Source organism: Lacerta agilis, chromosome 7 (genome assembly GCF_009819535.1).
Source record: "Lacerta agilis isolate rLacAgi1 chromosome 7, rLacAgi1.pri, whole genome shotgun sequence".
Taxonomy (NCBI): Eukaryota; Metazoa; Chordata; class Lepidosauria; order Squamata; family Lacertidae; genus Lacerta; species Lacerta agilis.
In genome coordinates, this window is record NC_046318.1 from 38,352,534 (window position 1) to 38,377,441 (window position 24,908).

The 24,908-nt window shown below is 40.2% G+C and overlaps 1 protein-coding gene across 2 annotated transcripts in view; it reads right to left on the reverse strand.

Moving 5' to 3' along the window:
- Positions 1 to 24,908, reverse strand: part of GNAL (G protein subunit alpha L) — a 121,218-nt gene that overhangs the window by 63,078 nt on the left and 33,232 nt on the right. The window contains exons 1-4 of one of the 2 annotated variants that reach the window (XM_033154876.1): positions 21,908 to 22,119; positions 21,543 to 21,615; positions 20,669 to 20,723; positions 20,426 to 20,545 (exon numbers count right to left, since the gene is read on the reverse strand). In XM_033154876.1, coding sequence (XP_033010767.1) covers positions 20,426 to 20,545; positions 20,669 to 20,723; positions 21,543 to 21,615; positions 21,908 to 22,046 — 387 coding nt within the window. In that variant the 5' untranslated portion in view covers positions 22,047 to 22,119. Of the gene's footprint in view, positions 1 to 20,425; positions 20,546 to 20,668; positions 20,724 to 21,542; positions 21,616 to 21,907; positions 22,120 to 24,908 lie in introns of those variants that run through there. The other variant, XM_033154875.1, reaches the window with a different exon arrangement.

The following is a 24,908-nucleotide window of genomic DNA, read 5'->3' on the forward strand; positions in this document are numbered from 1 at the left end:
TACAGTTAATACCATGCCCTAACTTTGCAGCTGCATTTTGGACTCTGATGTAGGCACATTGTCAAGCTGACAACTTGCTTCTGTAAGGGAGCATGCTTCCATTTATAACAGCTGATTTTTAGGAAAGCACCATGGCTTATATCGTTCAGGCTGTTGACAATATCAACATCTCATCCTTACTCAATACACAGATAACAAGTCTGTTCAGTGTGATGGAGTCCTAAATTTGGGATAAACAGGTTGCATGCTGATGACAAAACAAACTGAAACTGTGTTTATAGGAATGGATTACGTTACATTTCATAACCACCCTCCCATAGCACTTTGCTCTAAGAAGGATTGCAACACACATTAAACACATGTAGCACTAACTCCTTCAATTCAACATTTCTATTCACACCATGATCCCCAAATGACAGTAAGGACAACATTTTTGGGAAAGCAGATGGAAGTGGAAATTGGTATCTGAGCAAATACTTGCCGCTCCCATATCTCACTCACTCAGCTATACATTTATTATGTAATATATTCCACTTCTATCCCATGTTTCCTCTGGGAAACTCAGACCAGTGTGTGTGACATTCCCTGGCAGTCTCCTATCCAGGAACCATCAACACTGAGACCTGCTTAGCCTTTAACAATGTAAGAGTTTCATGTATTCAAAGAACTCCGGTCAAGTGAACTAGCAGCTAGTGCCATTTCCCCCAGAAAACACCATTTGTCAGGGAGTGATACTCCCCAGCTGTTATGCTAGGATTAAGGTGGAAGAGTCCTAGTAATGTTACCATGAAAGAGTGCCAAGGGCATACAAGGAAGAAAGACAAGCACAATCCTCGTGGGTTGGTTATCCCCAGAACAAGCTGCTGATATGAACAGTTGCTTTGCAACAACTAGCTATAAAGCTATGAGCATAAACAGCAACAGCTTTACACAGCAACACAACTGTACATCACATAAAAGCAGCTACTTTGCACGCTACCAATGAAGCAGGCAATTTCACACCACAGCCTAAAGAATGTTAACAAAAAGCAGAACCAATTGTACATTTCACATCACATGGGGCTTTTATAAACTATTTCAGAGCCATTTAAGAGGGTCTTAGCAAAATGATTAGTGTTATTCCCCCCACCCCACAGTGCCACTGTTAGCATAAACAAAAGCTAACGTTTTGATAACGAGTTACCGTATTTTTGGCTCCATAGGGTGCACCGGACCATAGGGCACACCTCGTTTTTAGAGAAGGAAACAAGGAAAAAATATTTTTTTCGACATGGCAGTCCTCTCACTAACAAAGTTGGGACTCAACAACATGATGAGAGGGCTCATGCAATTTTGCGAAGAAAACTTCCTAAAACTTCCTAAAAATTAATTTTTCTAAAACCAAAATTATCCCCTTCGGCACAATAAAACCAAATCCATTGTGGTATCTCGCAGGCCACACCATTGATCAATGCTCGGTCTTCAAATACTTGGGCATTACTTTCCACCACAGATCATCCTGGACAGCCCATTTAATCATGACCATCCTGGCCACTCGCCGAACCATGGGTGCCTTGGTGAAATTCTTCTTCGCAAAAGGTGGGCAGCTGGTGGTGCCAATCAGAAAGATCTACCTTAGTAAAATACCCCCAATGTTGCTTTATGGGGTGGAAATATGGGGATGGAACCTGAATATCCTCCAACGACTGGAGTCCCTGCAAAACCTTTTGGCAAGAAAGATCTTGGGCCTCCCTAATGGGACAATGGCAGCCCAACTGAGATTGGAACTGGGTCTACCATCCATCATAGCAAGAGCATATCAGGATAATTACCTTTTACAAATTGCTTGCTGAAACTCCAAATTCTCTATTAGCTAAACAAGCCTTCTTAGCCTTTACTGGCAGCAGCACCTGGTCAAGGGGCATGTAGATCTTCTGCGATCGCTACTCCCTTCCAGATTTCGCCGCCCTATCCTCATGGGACAAAGACAAAATTCGCGACTGGATTCTTGCTAGGGATGCTGCCATTGATCAAGAACTATCTAATGCGGCCAGACTCTTCATGTGGTTCCCCCGCATGAAGGTAGCTAGATCTCTGGCCCACTATTTGAGTGATCTGATAAAACCTACGCTAAGAAGGGCCTTTACACTAGCTCAATTTCATGCCATCCCCACAGCATTCTTACAGGGTGTATTTTCCAATACTCCTCTGGATCTTTGATTCTGCCCATGCAACAAAGGAAAGAGAGGACTATATTCACTTTTTCCTCTACTGCCCACTATATGTCTCAATAAGACCCAGGCTTTTCCCTCTAATCCCGACTATTGCCAGGGACGATGACTGCATGAAATACTTACTGGCGGATGCCAACCCCTTGATTTCACGTAGAGTGGCCATCTATACATTACAGGCCTTGAAACTCAGGACCACCTTTTCGGCTAACTTGCCTAAGCCTTAGTCCTATGTATCTTCCTGACATGGACACTGTCGACATGCCCTGCTACTGTTCTCTATTTTATCTGTATTATCCAGCACGATTTTACATCTAATGTTTTAACTGTATCTGTGGTATTCTTTGTATAATTGCACCAGGCCACTGCCTGGTCTTTTACTATGTGCTATGGCCATATGGCTAATGCAATAAATAAATTGATTGAGCTCAAATTTGTGCAGCCTTTTTTGCAAAGGGAAAAGCCCTGTTTTTTTGAGGATCAGCTCAAAGTTTTGCAGCTTTTTTGCAAAGGGAAAAGCCCTGTTTTTTTGAGGATCAGCCCAAAGTTTTGCAGCTTTTTTTGCAAAGGGAAAAGCCCTGTTTTTTTGAGGACCAGCTCAGATTTGTGCAGCTTTTTTGCAAAGGGGGGAAAGCAAAGAGGAAAAGCCCTATTTTAATGGGGTTCAACTCACATTTCTACAGCTTCTTAAGGAAAGGGAGCCGTTTCTACAGTTTCCAGACAGATAATCTAATCAGCCAGTCACATGTCGCTGGGGAAACAAACAACCTCCCTCTGCAGCACATTCAACAATGGAGGCCTGGGGCAAGGGGGCGGGGCTGAAAGGGAGCCGGGGACTCTTATCTCTCTCCTGATCTCTTGCTGATAAGCTGCTGAGCGGGGTCCTTTCAACACCCCCTTTTCTCTTTGTAAAATAAAAAGCACGATCCTCTTTTGGCTCCTGGGCAATTCAGCTCCAGGGACCACCATTTGCTCTATAAGACACACAGATATTTCCCCTTACTTTTTAGCGAAAAATACGGTACCTACTAGCAATGCTAGGATTTAAAGAGATGGCCCTGCAATCTTAAGAAAAATGTATCTAAAGCAATGTATGCAATTACTGATACTTTTGATATATATTTGCTGTTTACAAAAAATACAGTTTATTTATTTATAGTTAGGTTCATATTCAGTGACTCTTGAATCAACACAATACTGCTATATTTGGGTTGCAAACACTACAAGTGACTGTTTATAAATGTTGTTGTTGTTGAAAACAAAAGGATTCACTGTTCTATGCTAAGAATGTGCCAGTATCGTATATCATTCTAGGTTTTTCATTTTTCTATAATTTTAACGGCTGATCAACAGTGAGGGTCTAACCATCATATAAGTTCCAGACAGAACACAGTGGCTTGGTTCACAAACAACAGCAAAACATTAGTCTGGTGGTTCATGGCCCTGTTTTCTCTCTTCCTCTTCTCACATATTCCAATTTTGTCTCTCACTTCCTTGTTTGATCATACCATAGTTTACTGTTACATCTGAATCATGCAAACTATGAGAAGAAAGAGAAAGAAGTGCACCAGTCCACGGGGTTTCTTCTATCAGCAAATTATGCTCTGATAATACTTCTAAATTTCATTCTAGAACTGTGTATTATGTGAGAACTACCACTGAGCAACAGCCATTTCTGTAAAAGAAGCTAAAGTTCATTGTATATAGTAGGGGTGTGCATTGAACTCAAGATGTCTGCAGCTTCTGGAAGTAGCCCAACCTGTTTCATCCCTATTCAATTTGATATTTTGCTCCAAAACAGATCTTGTTAAATCTGAAGCTCTGCTTTGCCCTCATTGACTACAATGGGAATCAAAATATTGTTTCAACTTTTATTTTCAGATAAAGTTGCATCTCCAGAGTGAAATATGGCTGCCAAATTTCTGGCAGACACATAAAGGGGTTTTAGTACAGAGAAGCTTTAAAACAAGGGAGTGGGGAGGAACTATTAATTTGCTATTTTCTGCAAAACCTGGATGAAAAATGCAGACATGGTCACCCATTCCCAAGGAATGAAGACCGTCAAATTTCAGAAATATAGGTTCTGCTTTGGTGTAAGAAAATTGAGGTCATATTCCCCATCCCTTTTTATTCTTTTTTTTGGGGGGGGGGGCACATGAAAATTGGATACATTGGGGAAGTGCCCCTAGTAAAAAAAAAAAAACCTCTACCCAACAGTTTCGGGGACTACACTGGTAGGTAATTTTACCTTTGCTATAAAAATTGAAAAAGTCAATTTTCTCTCACCCCTCCCCAGTCAGCTTGGTTTTGTTTCACGGGGTGGGGTGGGGTGGGGTGGAGAGGTGGGTGGATGGCCATTCATTTAACTTTATGGGGGGAAACTAAGCAACAGAGCTTTTTGAAAGGTTTAGTATTACCAATCCATCTTGACATATATATATATATAGAGAGAGAGAGAGAGAGAGAGCGAGAGAGAGAGAGAGAGAGATAGTTTATGAACCATGGGGTAATGTGAAAAACTACTCCAGTTCACCTCCTTAGCTGGGGTGCACTCAAGAGTCTCTGGACAACCTTGTTGCATAATCCCATATAAAATAGGCAAACAATTCTCCAAATAACTCTGTCTCGTTCTAGACCAAAGCCTGCACGTACATTGCTTGAGCCAGACTCATGTCTCTATCAATGTAGCGTCAGTGATGTACCCGGTACTGGTTTAATTTGTTTTCTTGGATTGAGAAGTGTCTTAAAGTTACTGAAACTAAACACCAATACACTTTCTAGAGAAAGAGAATTTTGGCACGTTGTTCATGTCTAACATAGTAACTAATTATGTGACAAAATGTAGTTTTAATTGTACCCATCTACTAACACATAATAACTATTTTAAAAAAGAAAGATAAAAGTTGAAAAGAGAAAGATGATTATAGTTGCACTTTTCTGAATCATGAGCCAATAAAAGTTGCATGACTTTTACAGACTGATAGTTTTAAAAGACAGCTTTAAATAATCCAACTTTGTTATACCTTTCTGACCCAAGCTGTGAATTAGATGGAATTACAACAATTTACATGCATGAAGTTGTTAGGAAAACATTTCTTTATATCAAAGCTACAACATTCCTCTTTCCCTTATTAAAAGAAATTCACTTATGTTTCTGGCTCATGGGTGTGAACTTTCTGTTGAGCAGAGGTTCTGCTCAGTGGTGGCTGATGCAGTGGTACCTCTGGTTAAGAACTTTGTTTGTTCTGGAGGTCCGTTCTTAACCTGAAACTGTTCTTAACCTGAGGTACCACTTTAGCTAATGGGGTCTCTCGCTGCTGCCGCACAATTTCTGTTCTTAACCTGAGATACTATTTCTGGGTTAGCTGAGTCTGTAACCTGAAGTGTCTGTAACCAGAGGTACCACTGTACTGAGAATGCTAGGAAGGAAGTTGAGGTAGGTAGCTGGAGCTGACAGGAGGTGGAGCTAGAGCCAAAAACAGGCAAAGCCAACTACCGTATTTTTTGCTCCATAGGGTGCACCGGACCATAGGGTGCACCTCGTTTTTAGAGGAGGAAACAAGAAAAAAAATATTCTGGTTTTCCTCCTCTAAAAGCCCTGTGTTTGTTTGTTTTTTGAGGATCAGCTCAAAGTTTTGCAGCTTTTTTGCAAAGGGAAAAGCCCTGCTTTTTTGAGGATCAGCTATAAGTTTTGCAGCGGCACTCACACCGGAAGATGTAATCGAGTCCTGAATAATGAGTCAAACTGGATAGATGCAGAGCAGCTACAAACAGACTGCTCTGTTTCCCAAATCTACAGATATACATAGAGTCTTGTGGCACTGGCTCGAACTTAGGGCAAAAAGGAGAAACGAGCTAAGAGGAAGGCAAACCCCTCACTGTGATCAACTCCCGCTCGGAAACCTATGTCTCCACCGTGGAAGGACACATGGATCCAGAATTGGCCTCTACAGTCACTTACGGACTCACTGTTAAGACCATGTTCATGGAAGACAATCTTACTCAGCTACGAGTGATTGCCGAAGAAGAAGAAGAAGAAGAAGAAGAAGAAGAAGAAGAAGAAGAAGAAGATCATCAGCAGAAGCTGTAAAAAAAACATTCCTTGGTGCTCCTTCACCACATCAGGGTTTCAAATGGGTGTTTATTTCACAAACAAGCACCTGGATCCCTGTAGAGAAAATGCAACTGAGAAGAAGAGATACAGTGGAAAATTAACAAGACGGGGCAGCGCTAAGAACTCACTGTCCCTCTCAAGTGCTTCTCTGCTCCAAATTGCCTTCCCAAAAACTGTTTTGCCCTAAGCAGCACTAGTATGCTGCTCATTTACACAGACCACAGTATGCGAAATCAGCCCTGAGTACTCACTAGAAGGACAGATCCTGAAGTTGAGGCTCCAGTACTTTGGCCACCTCATGAGAAGAGAAGAATCCCTAGAAAAGACCCTGATGTTGGGAAAGATGGAGGGCACAAGGAGAAGGGGACGACAGAGGATGAGATGGTTGGACAGTGTTCTTGAAGCTACTAACATGAGTTTGGCCAAACTGCGAGAGGCAGTGAAGGATAGGCGTGCCTGGCGTACTCTGGTCCATGGGGTCACGAAGAGTCGGACACGACTGAACGACTGAACAACAACAACAACAGTATGCGATGCTTGAACCAGGTTAGTACACAAAGCATTTATTACCAGAAATCAGGTATATACTTTTATTAACACCTCTTGAAAGATAACCAGCCCTTACTCCAGCTATATAAGCTTAAACCTAAAATGTTGTATTTTCTCAGATTTTTAAGTTTTTCTATTACGTACTCATAACATGATTAAATACATTGTGATTCTGAATACATGTAAGCATCTTTTGTCATCTTAGATTACTAGTGAACTCAGATTTCATTTAGAAAGCAGGAGAGAGGGAATAATAGAATAATTGAACTGCAGAGTTGGAAGGGACGCTGAAGTTTTAACAAACTGGATATTATCATCTGATTATATTTTTTTCATCCAGAAACAAGCAAACAAACAACCATATTCCAAGGCACTACAGACAGGGAATAGCTACCAAGAAATCAAATTTTGTGGCTCTCATATTTACTTGACCCAGAGCAGGCACAGCCACAAGACCTCTTTTGAGAGCAAGCTGGGCTGCAAACACAACTAAGAGAACATGCCCGGCTGCTGCTTGTAACAGTCACAGGTCTGTACTTTTTGCTCATTTTCATAAGCAAACAGTTTAGGCAGTAGGCCTGGGAGAAAGGTTGAATGACATGTGGCAGCTGTAATAGAAGACACATAAATATCCTTCTAATTTTGCCTCTCTCATCCTCTTCCCACTCCCTGAAACACCTGTGTATAGCTGCTGCTAGGCAACCAACCAATGTACTCTTACTGCTTCCAGGCTATCCAGAAGCAAAAGGCTATAGATATGCAGAACCTCCACACATTTCTCCACCTCTTGCCGGAAGTTGAGGTTTTAGAAAGCAGGAAAGAGGAGAGGAGAGGGAGGATGTGAAAGAGTGGGGGGAATCACCTGTCTTCCCAGTTGCCTTGACAAAATTGTTTGTTGCTGAAACTAGTTGCCAATCATACTTGTAAAACCGTGGGCACAGGAATTCAATATTGTCAAGGCGTTTCTGGAGCTGTGATGCAACTTACTGTTTTACAACCTTACCTAGATAGGATTTGCTCAAGAGGATATCAAGAGTGGTGCATGGCAGCAAGGAGATTGGAAACTTCTGTTTCTGTTTTCAACTAAACACAGTTACTCATATGCCAGAACCCGGACTGACACTGGAGCTTTGTCAGTCATGGTTTAGTGACACAAACCAACTTTTAAACATGGGTAATTGTCCTAGCTTCTCTCGCCCCCCAACAAAGACCAGTTAACTCTAAAAACAATTCTCAGTTAAGATATACAGTGATACCTCGGGTTAAGAACTTAATTCATTCTGGAGGTCCATTCTTAACCTGAAACTGTTCTTAACCTGAAGCACCACTTTAGCTAATGGGACCTCCCGCTGCTGCTGCGCTGCCAGAGCACAATTTCTGTTCTTATCCTGAAGCAAAGTTCTTAACCTGAAGCGTTATTTCTGGGTTAGCGGAGTCTGTAACTTGAAGCGTCTGTAACCTGAAGCGTCTGTAACCTGAGGTACCACTGTAATAAATAACTATGGTTAATTGAAAATAGAAGTGAACACTTTCAATCTCTTCTTCATGGAGAAGGAAGGGCAAAGTTCAAGTTTTGAGTTACAGTCTACATGCCGTCAGTTTTGTATTAGCAAAGTACCTTGTCCTCTTGAGTCAACAGCACTGATAAATCATCTCTGTCCAACTACTACTATGCCTCTCTGGAACCTTAATTAAGCTGGTACTTGAGGCACAGGATCTACTGTAGTATCTGGAGGTTACTACAAAGCCAAAAGCCAACCTGCATATTTATTTTTCTTTGATAATATGGATGCTATCTAAATAAAAACAAAACAAAACAGCAAAGTGTTATTTTGTGCCAACTTGCTAGTTTAGGCTATAGATCTCTCTTCCTACTCCCCTTAATCCAGCATGGATCGGAGCAAAATATATAAATTCCTGTGAAGGAAATAATAATGAGAAATGGTGTAATGCACAGGCTTAGAGCAGGAACTGGGAAATTAAGAACTCGTATCAGCAGGTAATCCTAACTCAAGCATAGGCAAACTCGGCCCTCCAGATGTTTTGAGACAACAATTCCCACCATCCCTGACCACTGGTCCTGTTAGCTAGGGGTGGTGGGAGTTGCAGTCCCAAAACATCTGGAGGGCCGAGTTTGCCTATGCCTGTCCTAACTTGAGTCAAGTTATCCTCAGTCTCCTTCCCCACAAGTTTGGGGAAAATATCACTAACCTCTCTGGGTTTGTTGGAAAGATTAATGAATTAATGGAAATGAATCACTCTGTACACTAAAAAGTAATTATGATGTGATTTTAGTGTTTGGAGCTAAGCCAGCTAGGTCACATCCTAGACAGCAGCTGCAGACAGTATCTTTGCTATAACACCAGACAGAAAGGCCTTTCCTTTCACATTTAGTGTTTTCAGTAATATAGAATAAAAAACCTGGTCCTAGACAAAATAGATTTCAGTGGAAACAGATGCAATGGAATGTGATTATTAATCTGTGTGGTGGACTATGAACACCCTAACTGTGAACCAGGGGACTGCAGATGCAAAGGATTTCAGCCAAAGGTGGGTCAGCTTTACTGCACTGTAGGATGCCTAGTTCTCTCTTGGGTGCTCTCAAACTTCCCTCTGCCACCTTATTTCTGTGGGCCATCCCCAGGGTTACATGAAAGAGAAACCACATCAGAGCTTGATAGACCACAGGATCTAGCAGGTTGAATGAAATGTGGCTGCCAGGTTTGTACCTCAGAGATTCAAGCATTTTAACATTTTACCATGACAACCAATTGTCTGAGAAACCCTGCACACTTACGTTTATAATTCGGGGGGACGGGACTGATTTTGTTTTATGTCGACGACTCTCCTAGTGGTGTGAACTACTACTAATACAATACGTTTCTTTTTTACAAAGTTCTTTTACAGACTTTTTGTGCAAATACATAAAATATAATGGTTTCATGTTAAAGAAAATAGAGTATGTTTGGATTCACCCTCAAATAAAATAATTATTAACATTAATTTTAAAAATAAAGAAAATAAACCTTAGATTACCGTATTTTTCACTCCATAGGGTGCACTGGACCATAGGGCGCACCTCGTTTTTAGAGGAGGAAACAAGAAAAAATATTTTTCTGTTTTTCCTCCTCTAAAAGCCCTGGACTTTTTTGAGGATCAGCTAAGTTTTGCAGCTTTTTTTTGCAAAGGGAAAAGCCCTGTTTTTTTGAGGATCAGCTAAAAGTTTGGCAGCTTTTTTTGCAAAGGGGGAAAAGCAAAGAGGAAAAGACCTGTTTTTCTGGGGTTCAACTCACATTTCTGCAGCTTCTAAAGGAAAGGGAGCCTTTTCTACAGTTTCCAGACAGATAATCTAATCAGCCAGTCACATGTCAATTTCCCTCTGCAGCACATTCAACAATGGAGGCCTGGGCAAGAGGGCGGGGCTGAAAGGGAGCTGGGACTCTTATCTCTCTCCCGATCTCTTGCTGATCAGCTGCTGAGCGGGGTCCTTTCAACACTCCCTTTTCTCTTTGTAAAATAAAAAGCATGATCCTCTTTTGGCCCCTGGGCAATTCAGCTCCAGGGACCACCATTCGCTCCATAAGATGCACATATATTTCCCCTTACCTTTTAGGAGGAAAAAAGTGCGTCTTATGGAGCGAAAAATACGGTAATTTGGCTGATATATATTGACTGTGATTGGATGATCATATCTTAGCTTAATAAGCCAATATAAGAACCAGTATTTGTGGAGTGTAAATAAATAATAATAATAATAATAATAATAATAATAATAATAATAATAATAATTTATACCCCACCCATCTGGCTGGGTTTCCCCAGCCACTCTGGGTGGCTTCCAACAAAACATTAAAATGCAATAATCTATTAAACATTAAAAGCCTCCCTAAACAGGGTTGCCTTCAGATGTCTGGTAGTTGTTTTTCTCTTTTGACATCTGGTGGGAGGGTGTTCCACAGGGTGGGTGCAACTACTGAGAAGGCCCTCTACCTGGTTTCCTGTAACTTAGCTTCTCGTAGTGAGGGAACCACCAGAAGGCCCTTGGCACTGGACCTCAGTGTCTGGGCAGAACAATAGGGGTGGAAACACTCCTTCAGATATACTGGACCGAGGCCGTTTAGGGCTTTAAAGGTCAGCACCAACACTTTGAATTGTTCTCGGAAACATACTGGGAGCCAATGTAGGTCTTTCAAGACCAGTTTTATGTGTTCTTGGCGGCTGCTCCCAGTCACCAGTCTAGCTGCCGCATTCTGGATTAGTTGTAGTTTCTGGGTCACCTTCAAAGGTAGGCCCACATAGAGCACATTGCAGTAAACCAAGCGAGAGATAACTAGAGCATGCACCACTCTGGCGAGACAGTCCGCAGGCAGGTAGGGTCTCAGCCTGCGTACCAGATGGAGCTGGTAGACAGCTGCCCTGGATACAGAATTAACCTGTGCCTCCATGGATAGCTGTGAGTCCAAAATGACTCCCAGGCTGCGCACCTGGTCCTTCAGGGGCACAGTTACCCCATTCAGGACCAGGGAGTCCGCCACACCTGCCCACCTCCTGTACATAGCACCTTTGCTTCTTGCTTCATGAGAGCTGGCAAACAAACCAGGAAGTCTTCTACCAAACTATTGTTTCGTGCTTTGTCCAAAACGGAAAACTATGGCTGATAGCTTTGGAACAAAATTTGGTCAACATCTGAATCTACATGCTGCTCTCTGCATATAGCTGCTCTTTTTGATAATCTGCTTCAATTATACCTTTTGACATTTCATACTGAGATGATTTCTCTTTTAAAAACATAATCATTAGGGGGGAAAGTTATATATTTTTACAGTCATTCTGTACAGGCTGAAATTCTATACACAGTTAATTAGGAGAAAGCTCCATTGAGACTTACATCTGAGTAGGCATGTAGAGTGGCAGTCTCACAAAACATAGTGGGCTCAGGCATGTATGAACAGGACTGAAATTTAGGTTATTTTTCTAAGTAGTCTTATGAAAATGTAAGGGATAGCACGGAAAATCAATGCAGTTCTGCACATCTGTCACTTGATCGGATGTTAATTAATTATTAATTAATTGGTAAATTTCCACAAATTCAACACCACCACCATTCACATGTCTCAGTTTTGGGTCTAGCCCATATCACAAAACAAATATTATTATATGCTGAAAGATAGCTCAGTCAGTAGAGCATGAGACTCTTAATCTAATGGTTGTGGGTTCAAAAGGGGGTTGGACTAGATGACACTTATGGTCCCTTCCAACTCTGCAATTCTATGGTTCTATTTCTTCTATCCCTGTTAAGAAATCGTATAAGGAAAAGAAAACATGGAAAACAATCCTTAATGGTCCATTTAAGACCAGGAACGAAAACCAAATTTGCTTTATTATCTTTTTTAAAAAAAGCAGTTTCCTAAGTCTTTAAAGCTATTTTTATGAGTCAGATCTGTTATTGCAGCAACATTCGTAATGTTTTCAAGCAAAGAGTTTATTCACTAAATTTGAATCCTCAGTTAAAGATAATGGTTTAAGAATATGCCAGATCAAATTAATCCAAAATTATCTCTGTACAACCTTCATTGTTTTTCTTCAAATATTCTTTGAGATTTTAATTTAAAATTTAACAACTTTTTGCCTCCCCAATATACATAAATCATATGAACAAAAATATATAAATGGTGTTAATTACAGTTGTACCTTGGATCCTGAACGCCCTGGAACTCGGACGTTTTGGCTCTCGAATGCTACAAACCTGGAAGTGATTGTTCTGGTCTGTGAATTTTCTTTTGGAACCTGAACGTCCAACGGGGCTTCTGTGGCTTCTGATTGGCTGCAGGAGCTTCCTGCAGCCGATCAGAAGTCGCAATTTGGTTTTCAAATGTTTTGGAAGTTGAATGGACTTCCGGAATGGATTCCTTTCAACTTCCAAGGTACAACTGTATAGAAATATTGAATAATGCGATAAATTTGTTATTGATTTTGAAATCTCATCTAACATAGTAATCCTGCCCCCTGAATTCACTGACTGGAGGTTAGGATTGGGTGGAGGCTCCTATTTGCCCCTGAAGAAGTGCTCTGTCGGTAGGGAGGCCATGTCTGTTGGAAGCCTCTGCTTGATCCATTTTGGGAGGAGGCTCTAGGATTGAACCTCTTTTACACAATAAGGATTAATATTAGTTTATAATTGGTATTTGCATAGCTTGAAGTATGTGACACACAAATGATACCATCTGAAAGCTGTCCTAGGATATCAAAGTAAAGAAAAAACAAATGGCACTAAATGTACAAGAATTTTAAAATTATGTTCAAGTTCAGTAATGAAATATCCATTATAAGACAACACTTTCTTTCTGGCTGGTATCCAAATAGAAAAATAGAACATTATCTTAAAAATGTGAACCATTTTATGGCTCTAATCCCTAGGCAGTGTAACGCTTGCATCTCTCTTTACCTGTTCCTGCCACTGTGAGACCGTGTGAAAGGCATGCAGGTCGCTATCTCAGCAACACAAAGGGACAAAGTTGTTGAGTGGCTAGCAGCACACTGTGTGTGCCACTGAAGTCAAGATTTCCACCTACACTGGGGAAATTTAAGAAACTAGGATAGAAAAGCTAGGAGCCAAATGGCTCCTGGAGCCTGGGTTGTGGGCGCCAAAACAGAATATCTAGTCACCATGTGGAGTGGGCGGCGTCAGCAACACTTTTTATTTATTATTTTGATAAGCATGAACTAATAAGCAATTCACATAAGTGAAATATTGGTAATATCAATTTTTAAACAGAAATTGTTACTACATTTGTTAATTGTTAAGAAATTGTTAATAATTTGGTGTTTACAATAAAAATATTGGTAATTGGTACCATACTTCAGTTTTCAAAACACTCTACTCTTTATTGTTAAACTCCTTAACATATTGCCTATCCTTAACATATATTTTGAGGCTTCAAGGTACATACATTTCAATAATCCTTAAGCGTCAGCCAGGGGCAAAAAATGGTACCAGACCTTTTGAGGTGCTCGCAAATGGAGAACCACTAGGCTTGAAATGCACCTGGTGCCCTGCTAATTTCGAACCCTGCACTGGGGGCAGCAATTACTCACTATCTATGTATTGAATGTCTGTCAATATGGTATACAGTTAGTAGAACATACAACATGCTATTTCAATGATTGTATCAGGTCTATGGAATGCCCTCACTGTTGAAATTCAAGAGGCCTCAGCTGTATTGGCATTTGGATGGCTCTTGATGATGAACCTTGATGATGAACCTGATTAAAGCATCTTCCTGATGCCTTGAACTGGCTCTGGGTTTTTGCTACTGAATTTATATTATTATTATTATTTATTAAATTTGTAAAACCCTTTCATCTGAAGATCACAGAGCAGTTCACAAAATAAAAATACAAACGAGAACACAAAATAACTAATAAAAACAAGAACAAGAACAAACCAATAACCCCGTCCTCCCACAAACACATTCAAAAGGACATGGAATGTTAATTAGCCAAGGTAAAGGTAAAGGGACCCATGACCATTAGGTCCAGTCCTATCCGACTCTGGGGTTGCGGCACTCATCTTGCGTTACTGGCCGAGGGAGCCAGCATACAGCTTCCAGGTCATGTGGCCAGCATGACAAAGCCGCTTCTGGTGAACCAGAGCAGCGCACGGAAACGCCGTTTACCTTCCCGCTGGAGCGGTAACTATTTATCTACTTGCACTTTGATGTGCTTTCGAACTGCTAGGTGGGCAGGAGCTGGGACCGAGCAACAGGAGCTCACCCCGTCGCAGGGATTCGAACCGCCAACCTTCTGATCAGCAAGCACTAGGCTCTGTGGTTTAACCCACAGCGCCACCTGTGTCCCTGTTAATCATCCAAAGGACTGGTTTAAAAAAATGTTTTCGCCTGGCACCTAAAGATATGTAATGAAGGTGACAGGCGAGTCTCCCAAGGGAGAGCATTCCACAAGCAGGGAGCCATGGCATAAAAGGCCCGTTTTCGTGTTGCCAGCCTCCAGACCTCTCATGGAGGAAGCACACAATGAAGGGCTCAGATGGTCTGGGTCAGTTCATATGGAGATGCGGTTCTTGAGGTATTGAGGTCCTGGGCCACTTAAGGCTTTATAGGTAAAAATCAGTACTTTAAATTGGTCACAGAAATTAATTGGCAACTGCACAAGGACTGGTGTAATATGCTCAAACTGTCTTGCCCCGGTGAGCAACCTGGATGCCGAATTCTGGAAGGCACACCACAGCACCGTCTACACTTGAGCCTCAAGCAATAACAATGGATCCAGAAGTACCCCAAGCTACATACCCACTCCTTCAGAGGGAGTATAACCCAATCAAGAGCAGGCAACCTCCCATCCATCTGGTCTAGGGAACCACCCACTAACAGGGCCTCAAATTCATTTGGATTGTGCTTCACTTTGTTGCTCTCATCTGGTCTATTACCAAGGCAAGACAAGGGTCCAGCACATCCACTGCCACACCTGCAGATGTAAAGGAGAAGTAGAGCTGTGTGTCATCAGCATAATGTCAGCATACTGCTAACAACAGATAAACTCCAGATAACCCTAGTCAGCGGTTTCATGTGGATGTTAAAAAGCACAGGGGATAAAATTGCTACTGATATTTTCGATAAATATGAGTTTTGTAAACTCAGGCATTATGTAATATGTATGTAAATAAATGATACTCCTGGCATGAAAGGCAATGGCTGGCTGTTGGTGCTGGGCCTGTTTTTTAAAAACAAAAAATGAAAAAATAAAATAATATTTACAGTGAATGTTATGTTTACTCATTAGCATTAAAAGGGACAACGTGGAGGCATAATTTTAAACTTTTCTGAAAAACCACAGGGAGGGTACTATTCACAAAAGCAGTAAATCACTCTGTATGTCCCAAATAAAGTTAAAAGATGTTAACAAACCAATCCTAGGAACAGTTGCACCCCTTTGAGACTATTTATTTCTGAGCAGAACTTTAAGGATGCTTAGCTGGTTCTAAAATTTACCTTTTAACATTTATATTTTATATGCAGATTAGGAATTCAGGCCACAGTTCTATATGCAGTTACCTGGGAGTATACCTCATTGAACACAGTGGAACCTACTTGGGTAAACATGCACAGTATTGTAATGCATGTTACCAAGATCATCTCTTAAATGTGGTTCAGCTTTCCAAGCACTTGCTGTACACATCCATACAGATTTCAAATAATTATTTTATGCATGCGCAAACAAATAGTTTTTCTTCTTCTCGACACATACCCTTAATGTCTAAAGATAATTCTGTACCAACTATGTTTGCAAACAGCGTCAAAATATTTTAAGCTTAATCGTCTTTAACAAGTTGAAACTTACATAACAGACATAATACTAGTTCACAGCTAGTAGCATAATATGCCCTTAATATATTCACTCTGCCACACAAAGGGCAAAACAACCATCAATACAGAATTAAAAATGGCACAGGTCAATTTCTGTTAGCCTAAAAAAAAAATGTCAATCACCAATCTATCCCAAAGGCCCATATAAACAGTAGTTTCTTCTTCCACTCTAAACCTAAATGCGCTAATCTAGTTAACATTTACTTCTTAACTTGTCTACAAAATCTATGCACTACAAATCTATACACTACAAAATCTATGCAAAATCTATCCCCAAGCAATGACATAAAATGCTACAACTGCAATTTTTCAAATGTAGTTGGTAAACCTGTTCTTTCTTTCAATATCTTCACAAATCTTTATAAAAAAATAATAGAAGAAACTCTAGAATAGGAAACTCTCCTAGAAAATGCATACCTCAAACTAAGTACTACATCTTAAAGAACTAAAAACATCAGATAAATTGTTAGCTATACATTAAGAAAAGTTCAGAAACAAAAAATATAACTCTGTTACAGAGCCAGAACTACTATAATAGAATTTGTTTAGCTTAAAACAGAAATGTAATTGTAATATAATTGTTTTCATAACAACAATAAATGTTGAACATAGTTTAGCAGGATGTCTGCTTTAAATTATGATCCCTATATGTAACTGAATCCGTAGCATATTTACTTATAATTAAATCTCACTCATTTCAGTGTTGCATGCTTACCAGAGAGTAAGCCACACTAAACTCAATGAGAACTAATCATTTATCAGTATGGGTATGGAGGTTACTGATGGACTCAAGTGCCCGGATTTGATCCTCCCCCCATCCCAAGTATATGTATGCAGGCAGACAGGCAGGCAGCACAATAATTCCTCATTGAATGCCCATTCATAGAAGCTCTGCTTTGCTCCCTCCCTGACTATTTTTAAAAACAGGTCTTAAAGACCTGGAAATTTCAGTCTGCTTTTAACTATTTTCTATAGTTTCTATTTTATGGTTATAGTTTTCACTGTTAATTGTATTTTTATTTTGATATGGATTATTTACCGCTGTTTCAGTTATAAGCATTCTGCTGTTTCATGTTTTATTTTGTAAACTGCACTGAGAATTGCTTCATACATATGGGAGGAGGGGGAGAAACCACATATCTCTTGCAGAGTGAGAGGATACTGCCTAATATATGCATCAAAGCAGAGTAAAGCTTTGCCGCCTGTTACAGTGTAGACTAGCTAGAATCTTAAATATTATTTTTCTTTTTCAGAAAGAGAAAAAAAATACTTTATCAAGTTTAAATCACTGCAGAGTACACTTCAAGTCAAGAATACACAAGAGTTATTTTCAGCTGAAAGAAATTTTGAGAAACAAATGCAATTATTTGCTGAGGCATTTCCTCATTTTGGACAGCCATATCCCATTTACCAACTATTACTAAATACAAATTATAGGAATTTAATAAACGATAGCAATTTGGTGTCACAAAACAACAACAATTTTCATCCAACTTTGGAGTTCCTCCATAGAAATCAAGTGCCATATGTTGTTTGGTAGTCAAGAGCCTACTTTAGGGGATCCATGTGGCTTGCAAGTGCACACTGGGATTCTTCCCCCCCCCCCCTTGAAAAGTCGTCCTGCCATTGGTTTCAAATTGCTTTTGACACATCTATAATTTTCAGAAATTCTTTGCCATGTAGCATGAGGGAACTCTTGTTTGAGAAAATTCAAGCCATTTTGGTGCTGTTTTAGAACTATGTACAAGAGTGTAGGTGGTATTCAACTAAGTTTTACTCAGAGCAGACCCATTAAATGTGACTAAGTTAGGCCCATTGATTTCAGTAAAATTACCTCAGAGTAAAATTTAGTTGAATACTACCCTATGGGTGGAATTCAACATCACACTATTAGAATACACTGTATATTCTGGCGTATAAAACTACTATTTAATCCAGGAAAATCTTCTCAAAAGTCGGGGGTCGTCTTATACGCCGGGTGGAGAATCTGCGGTCGAGTAGTATCTCAAACTCTATATTTTAACTGGAAAAGTTGGGGGTCATCTTATACGCCCAGTCGTCTTATACGCCAGAAAATACGGTAGTTCTGCCACTGCAACCTTATGCTCTTAGATCCTGAATACTGAACATCTCACATAGTGCTCAAGACAGACAATAAATTCAAACATTTTTAAAAACATGCAACTTTTAAAAAATCACTAGTTCTATACAGGTAAACCACTTTGGTTCTGTAAAAATGTGCAGTTGCAACAAAGAGAAGATGGCCTCAATGATACCCAAATATGCATAATGTCACAGAAGAAGCAGCTAAAACACTGATTTGTTTTCCCCCAAGCATGATTTCATCTATAATCTGTATCTATAATCTATAATCTGTATCATGATTTCATCTATAATTTATTTCACGTGAATACATCCAAGTAAACATATCATAAATAATTTCATTTCCAGGTATTTGATACATCTTGTGCCTTTGCTCTTTTTCAAAGGAAGCCAAAAGCGCCAAAAACAAAACTCTAAGATCAACCTTGATTTCCAAGCTTGGCATGCTTCCAGAAAGGATCCAGTGCCCAACTTGATTTAAAAACAGATCACTGAAAATATTTTTATGCTGGAGAAAGGATGACCTTTATGTTTCATGAATGCAGAAGAGAGCAGCATTCTTTACTTGTACAACATCCTGTCTTTAAGACCTAGATCAAGCTTGTCATCTTCTGATGTGGTAATTTTCTTTACAAGGAAACCACATACAAATACCTCACTATACAAGAGTCATGTAAAATCTCTCTATATTAATTATACCACATTACAAAGGGATGCAAAAGTTAAGGAAGTAGTAGCTTCACATTTACATCTTCTAAATAAACTTCAACATCATTTAATTTGGTTAAACATTTCTAGCTCATCTTTTTTATAATTTCTGTCAAATGAGAGCCAACAAACAAACAAACAAACAAACAAACTGTATGTAGGTAGTTTTCTAGATAACTGCATCTAAGACAAATTTATAACTACAACAAAGCCATACTTCTAAAAATAAAAATCCCAAGTGTTCAAAATGGAAAATGAACCAGTCCAGAGTATCAGGCTCCCATCCTATAAACCCCTACCACTGGGTAAGTCCAACTGAACTCAGTGAGAGTTACTTCTGAGAAGGCATGCACAGGATCACAGTGTTAGAAACAAGCAATGAAGCAGCAGCTGCCTGTCTAAAACCTCTTTCCTTAGAATAATCAGAAGATGCTCCATTGTAAGTAGATACAATGAACAACAGGAAGACAACTTCATACTAGAAGCAAAATGAAACATTTTTCTCCTAAGCAATACAGCTACTTAGATATAAGAAAGTAAATGCTAGATGCTGTCAGTATTCACAAGCCATGAAGAACAAAGGTTTGACTCTTAAGATCAGTTAGCTTAAGAAAAGTTCATATAGGAAAGTTTCTCAGCCTTTCTTTCGTCCTACAGCTAACTGTTCCCCCAATAAAAGCCTCTCTGGACAGTCAGTAGACTCTCCTGAATAGTATGGGATGAAGTGCAGAGAGCCACTGGTGGAGGAGGAACTCACCCCAAATCAGGCCTGGCTGCTAAGGATGTTCACAGAAGGAAAGTTGACAGTGTTCAGTAGGGGCCCCTGAATTACTAGAAGCTTTCAGGGGACATAGGTGACTGCAACGGTGAGAGGGATAGGAGATGTAGCATGTAAGCCTAGCATTTTAACGATAAAAGAATGATTATCCAAAAATGCCTTAACTGAACATTACTCACAAATATGCCACCAGGAAAATACAACCACCAGCAAAATAATAAACAGATTCGTCTCAAATCCGCAAATATTACACTATTTATTCATATTGGTTTTATCTGGTCTCCTGCACTAAATAATACCACAAAAGTGCTGCAAAATTTGTTAATCCACGAATCTGAAATCCACATAGTCCTTGACTGCTTTTAATTATATAACACATCCTCAAGAACAGAAAATGCAGCACTATGGGTAGTATTTCTTCTATACATTTTATACTGTGCCAAATAAAATCATCCAATGATAAAGTCCATAATAATAAATTTATCCCAAAGCATAAGCCTTCCAAATGGTAAACAAGTCATTCCATGCTTTTTAAGCGTTGCAAGGGGGAGGAAGAGGGCAGAGTACTTTTAAATCTTACCTGTGTGTAGTCAAAGTCAGAAAGTGGAGCTATACTCTTGATGTAGTCCGCTCGAAATTGGTTTTCTTGGTTGGCCAGTGGAACTGGAGGTATTAAAGTGCTCATTGCCGAAACTATGGTCTAGAAAAAGGAACAGGACATATTAACAGAGATAAATCACACACAGAATTAATAGAGTTTTCTCTGCACTCACAATCCTAATCACTAAGTATATTCATTTAAGGAATAAAAATGTTTTCTTACCACAATTGCATCTTTTACATTTTTCCGAATATCCAGAATTTTCTGTTTCTTTTCTCTGTATGAAATCAAACACAAATCAATTTAGCCAAGTTGTTGTGAGTGTTCACCTGCTACTGAGACGCTGAAGTTCCAATTTTAATAGCTGTTTTTATCCCTAATATTTCATACTGGAAAATGTAGTGTACAATTTTAATGAAAATAAATTATTTATATTTCTGCCACGTGACAAATAACAATGTATAAGCATTTTTTTAAGGGGTGAAGGGATTCTTATAAAAACTGCTTACTGTTACTATGAACTGACTCAGATTATGCATTTCTGAAAATGTCTAATCACAAAATATGGCATTCTCAAAAAAATCCGAGATAAATAATACAGTCTACAGACACTTTATAATAAAACACCATCATGTTAAACTGATTTCTTTTTTATTAACTTTAAAAATGGGGATAGTTCAAGTATGTGCTTGACAGACACACACAAATCTATATCTTTATCTACATCTGCACATACATGACCTGATAAATATATTGTTACCGGTAATACTCAGGCAATATTTAGTTATTTGCTGTTGTAAGAAGTAGTCGCCATGTTGTTGCTACACAAGGCCTATTAAACACTGCAGTAGCAACAGTGTAAAATACAGCAGAAGGACCAGGAGAGGAAAAATAAGGAATTCATGCCTCTCTTTAATATATATGAACAGTAATATCCATGCTAATAGGGTGAATTGATGGAGGTAAATTACCAACAAGCTACATACAAAGGATAAGAAAGATCTGTTAACCAGTTTGGCTTAATGTGCATCTCGTTGGGGTTTGTGTGGGGTTGTTTTTTTTCCTCCACCCCCCTCCACATAAGAAGAATTCTTACTCTGAATTAAATCCATTTACATGCAAGATCCTCATCTGCTTGACAATAGTGCTTTTTCCTGACTCACCAGCCCCTGAAAAAGAAGAAAAATGTGTGATGTATACATTTAGGGGAGGGGAAAATGGGGAAAGACAGAATGGAAGCATCTCTGTTTTCCTAAAACATTCAACTCTTCTCTATACTGTACATACCTAGGTCAATTTGTGCATTTCACGCACAATTTATAAAGCAGGTCTGCATTCTTTCCATCTCATATTCTCTTGCACATAAATAGTACTGTATAGTTTGCTTGCCTGCCATGGGAAACTGAACTGCACCACTGCACCCTCATCGCCCTCCCCCACCAAAAAGCCGTTCTTCCTTACCCAGCAGAAGCAAACGGTGTGTGGCTTTATAAGCCAGTCGCTCTTTCTGCAACTGCTTCTCTATTTTTTTGTTGGCTTCTCGCTGTGCTTTCTCATCAATACGCTGATCCTCCGTTTTGCTGTTGCCCAAACACCCCATTGCTATCGCTTAGGGTGGATGTCAGACTGAATAGGATTGTAAATAAATAGTGCAAAGAAATAAATTTTAGCTGATGATAACGGATATATATCCCTGTGATGGTATCTCTTCTCTTTCTTCCCCACCAGTTGTTCAAATAAAATGGTTTCTGGTCGTTTCTGATCACAGTTGGTTTCTTTTTCCTCCCCCAAAGAGATGCAGAGAAGCTTCCGGGAGAGGTAAGTGTTTTTAAAACAGAACAAAAATCTGTACAAAAAAACCCTAACACACAGTGAAAAAGAAAAGGGCTCCTCCTGGAAACCTAATGCTGGCTTTCTCTCAGCGCCGCGCGCGCGCGCACACGCGCACACATACATACAGAGAGAGGAGCCCTCGCGCACACACACACTTACAATCCCTATATTTCTCTGTAAAGGTCTATTTTTGTCCTTGTAACTCAGCACTGCCCCTTTCTGTGAGACCAGGAAGTAGTCAAAGTACAAACGCTGCAGGAGTGAAGGGGGGAGGGGGGAGAAGTGAGAGCTGGATTCTATGGAGCGTGCGAACTCTGTTGTTGTTTTTGTTATAACCCAAATCCTTAAACGGGGTATGAGGAAGTGTGGGGTGGTGAGAGAGTCAAGCTGAACTACTAATATTAAAAATCTGCTCTACATCACAGAATCGCCACTTCAAAAATCTGACATGTGAATTCCATTTTGATCCATTGTCCCCATGTGTTAATGCATATAGCACACGGAACAAGTTGAGCGTAGGCTAAATTCACCACGCATTTTCTCTCCCTAATGTCTCTAGGTGAAACATGAATTCTTATATACAAGACTGCTGTATGTTTTCTATCTCCACCGCCACTGCCACCGCCCCCATTCCTATTAGATAAAGGGGTGTTGGAAATTTCAGAAATGCTGGAGTTAAACAAATGGCTAAGTGCTAAATATAAGTGTACTACAGCAGATTTGCATACCGTCAATAAAAAGCACATTAATGGAAGGAGTTACTTTTCAGACCTGACCAGGGAATGAGTTAGTTAGTGTGAAAGTTGCAAGGCAGAACAGGGATAGCTGGTGGTGATTTCAATAACCAACGTTTCATGAATAAGGTAGCTCATTCAGTCTACAGACAACAAAACCAATGCACTCTACAATCTGTCTCACTCAGATTATTTAACAGCATTTCAAAAAGCTTTGTACTAACCACAAAAAGGAATTGGGCCAAAAAGGAAGTATTGTATCATATTCCAATGGACCAGTGAGTCCAATCCCCTCTGCTGTCTCCTACATTGTTCTCATCCACAAGGCGGTGGGAGAAGTAAATGCATAGAATCATAAAATTGTAGAGTTGGAAGGAACCCCAAGGGTCATCTAGACCACCACCCCTGCAATGCAGGAATCACAGCTGAAGCATCCATGACAGATGACCATCCAACCTCTGCTTAAAAACCTCCAAGGAAGGAGATCCCCACCTCCCAAGGGAGTTTGTTCCACTGTTTAACAGCTCTTACTATGAGAAGGATGTTTAGTTGGAATCTCCTTTCTTGGAACTTGAACCCATTGGTTTGGGTCCTACCCTGCAGAGCAGGAGAAAACAAGCTTGCGTCATCCTCCATGTGACAGCCCTTTAGATATTTGAAAATGGCTATCATACCTCCTCTCAGTGTCCTCTTTCCCAGGCTAAACATACCCAACTCCCTCAACTGCTCCTTATAAGGTTTTGTTTCCAGGCCCCTTCATCATATTTGTTGCCCTCCTCGGTACACTTTCCAGCTTGTCAATATTCTTCTTAAATTGTGGCACCCAGAACTAGAAACAGTATTTTAGGTGTGGTCTGACCAAGGCAGAATAGTGTGGTACTATTACTTGAGAGCCAGTGTGGTGTAGTGGTTTAGAGCGGTAGACTTGTAATCTGGTGAACCGGGTTCGCGTCTCCGCTCCTCCACATGCAGCTGCTGGGTGACCTTGGGCTAGTCACACTTCTTTGAAGTCTCTCAGCCCCACTCACCTCACAGAGTGTTTGTTGTGGGGGAGGAAGGGAAAGGAGAATGTTAGCCGCTTTGAGACTCCTTCGGGTAGTGATAAAGCGGGATACAAATCCAAACTCCTCCTCCTCCTCCTTCTTCTTCTTCCCTTGACCTGGTCACAGACTAGGGAAACTACATTCCCAACAACTCCAGCAGGCGAAAAATACTGCCAACATTACCATGGTGCCAAATCTTCATGTTCAAACAGCTGGGAGAAGGAAAAGAGGCCCAGTGGACCTCATCTAGCTTCCATTTGCCTTGAGCGATGTGATTCTTGGAAGAGGAAGGCAGGGTAACAAAACCAAGGAAGGAACAGTCTACTCGTGGTGCATTTGCCTGCCTCAATTCTATGGGATGAAAGAGGGTTTTAAAAATGAAATAAATTCTGCTTGTTTTAATATGTGCAGGAAAGCACAGTTAAGCACAAAATGCTTCCAACAGTGATACTGCAGATAGCCAGATATGTAGGAATTACCTTTCAGCTGCTTTTACTCCTAATCCCATGCCAAATGCAACTTTACTAGATAGTCTCAAATGAATGACTGCAATGTGCATATCGGTATTGACTACTTGCATCATGTGAATCCCCTGTTCTTTCTCACCCCTAACTAGGTCTGGCTGTTTCATTTCCTTGAAAGGGGCTGCTATGGGCCTCTCAGGTACACCAGCCCAGAGTTAATAAACAAAAAATGTTGAGACGAGCCCAACTTTGAAAATAGCGGTGCATCTTCCCACCCCCATAGAGTTGCTTTGTTACTTTATGTGTGAAGTTGTGTTTCCCCCCTATAATGTGCATTGATTCGCACCTGCTTACACTGTACCACATTTGTCTTTCTGTTGTCCTTTAA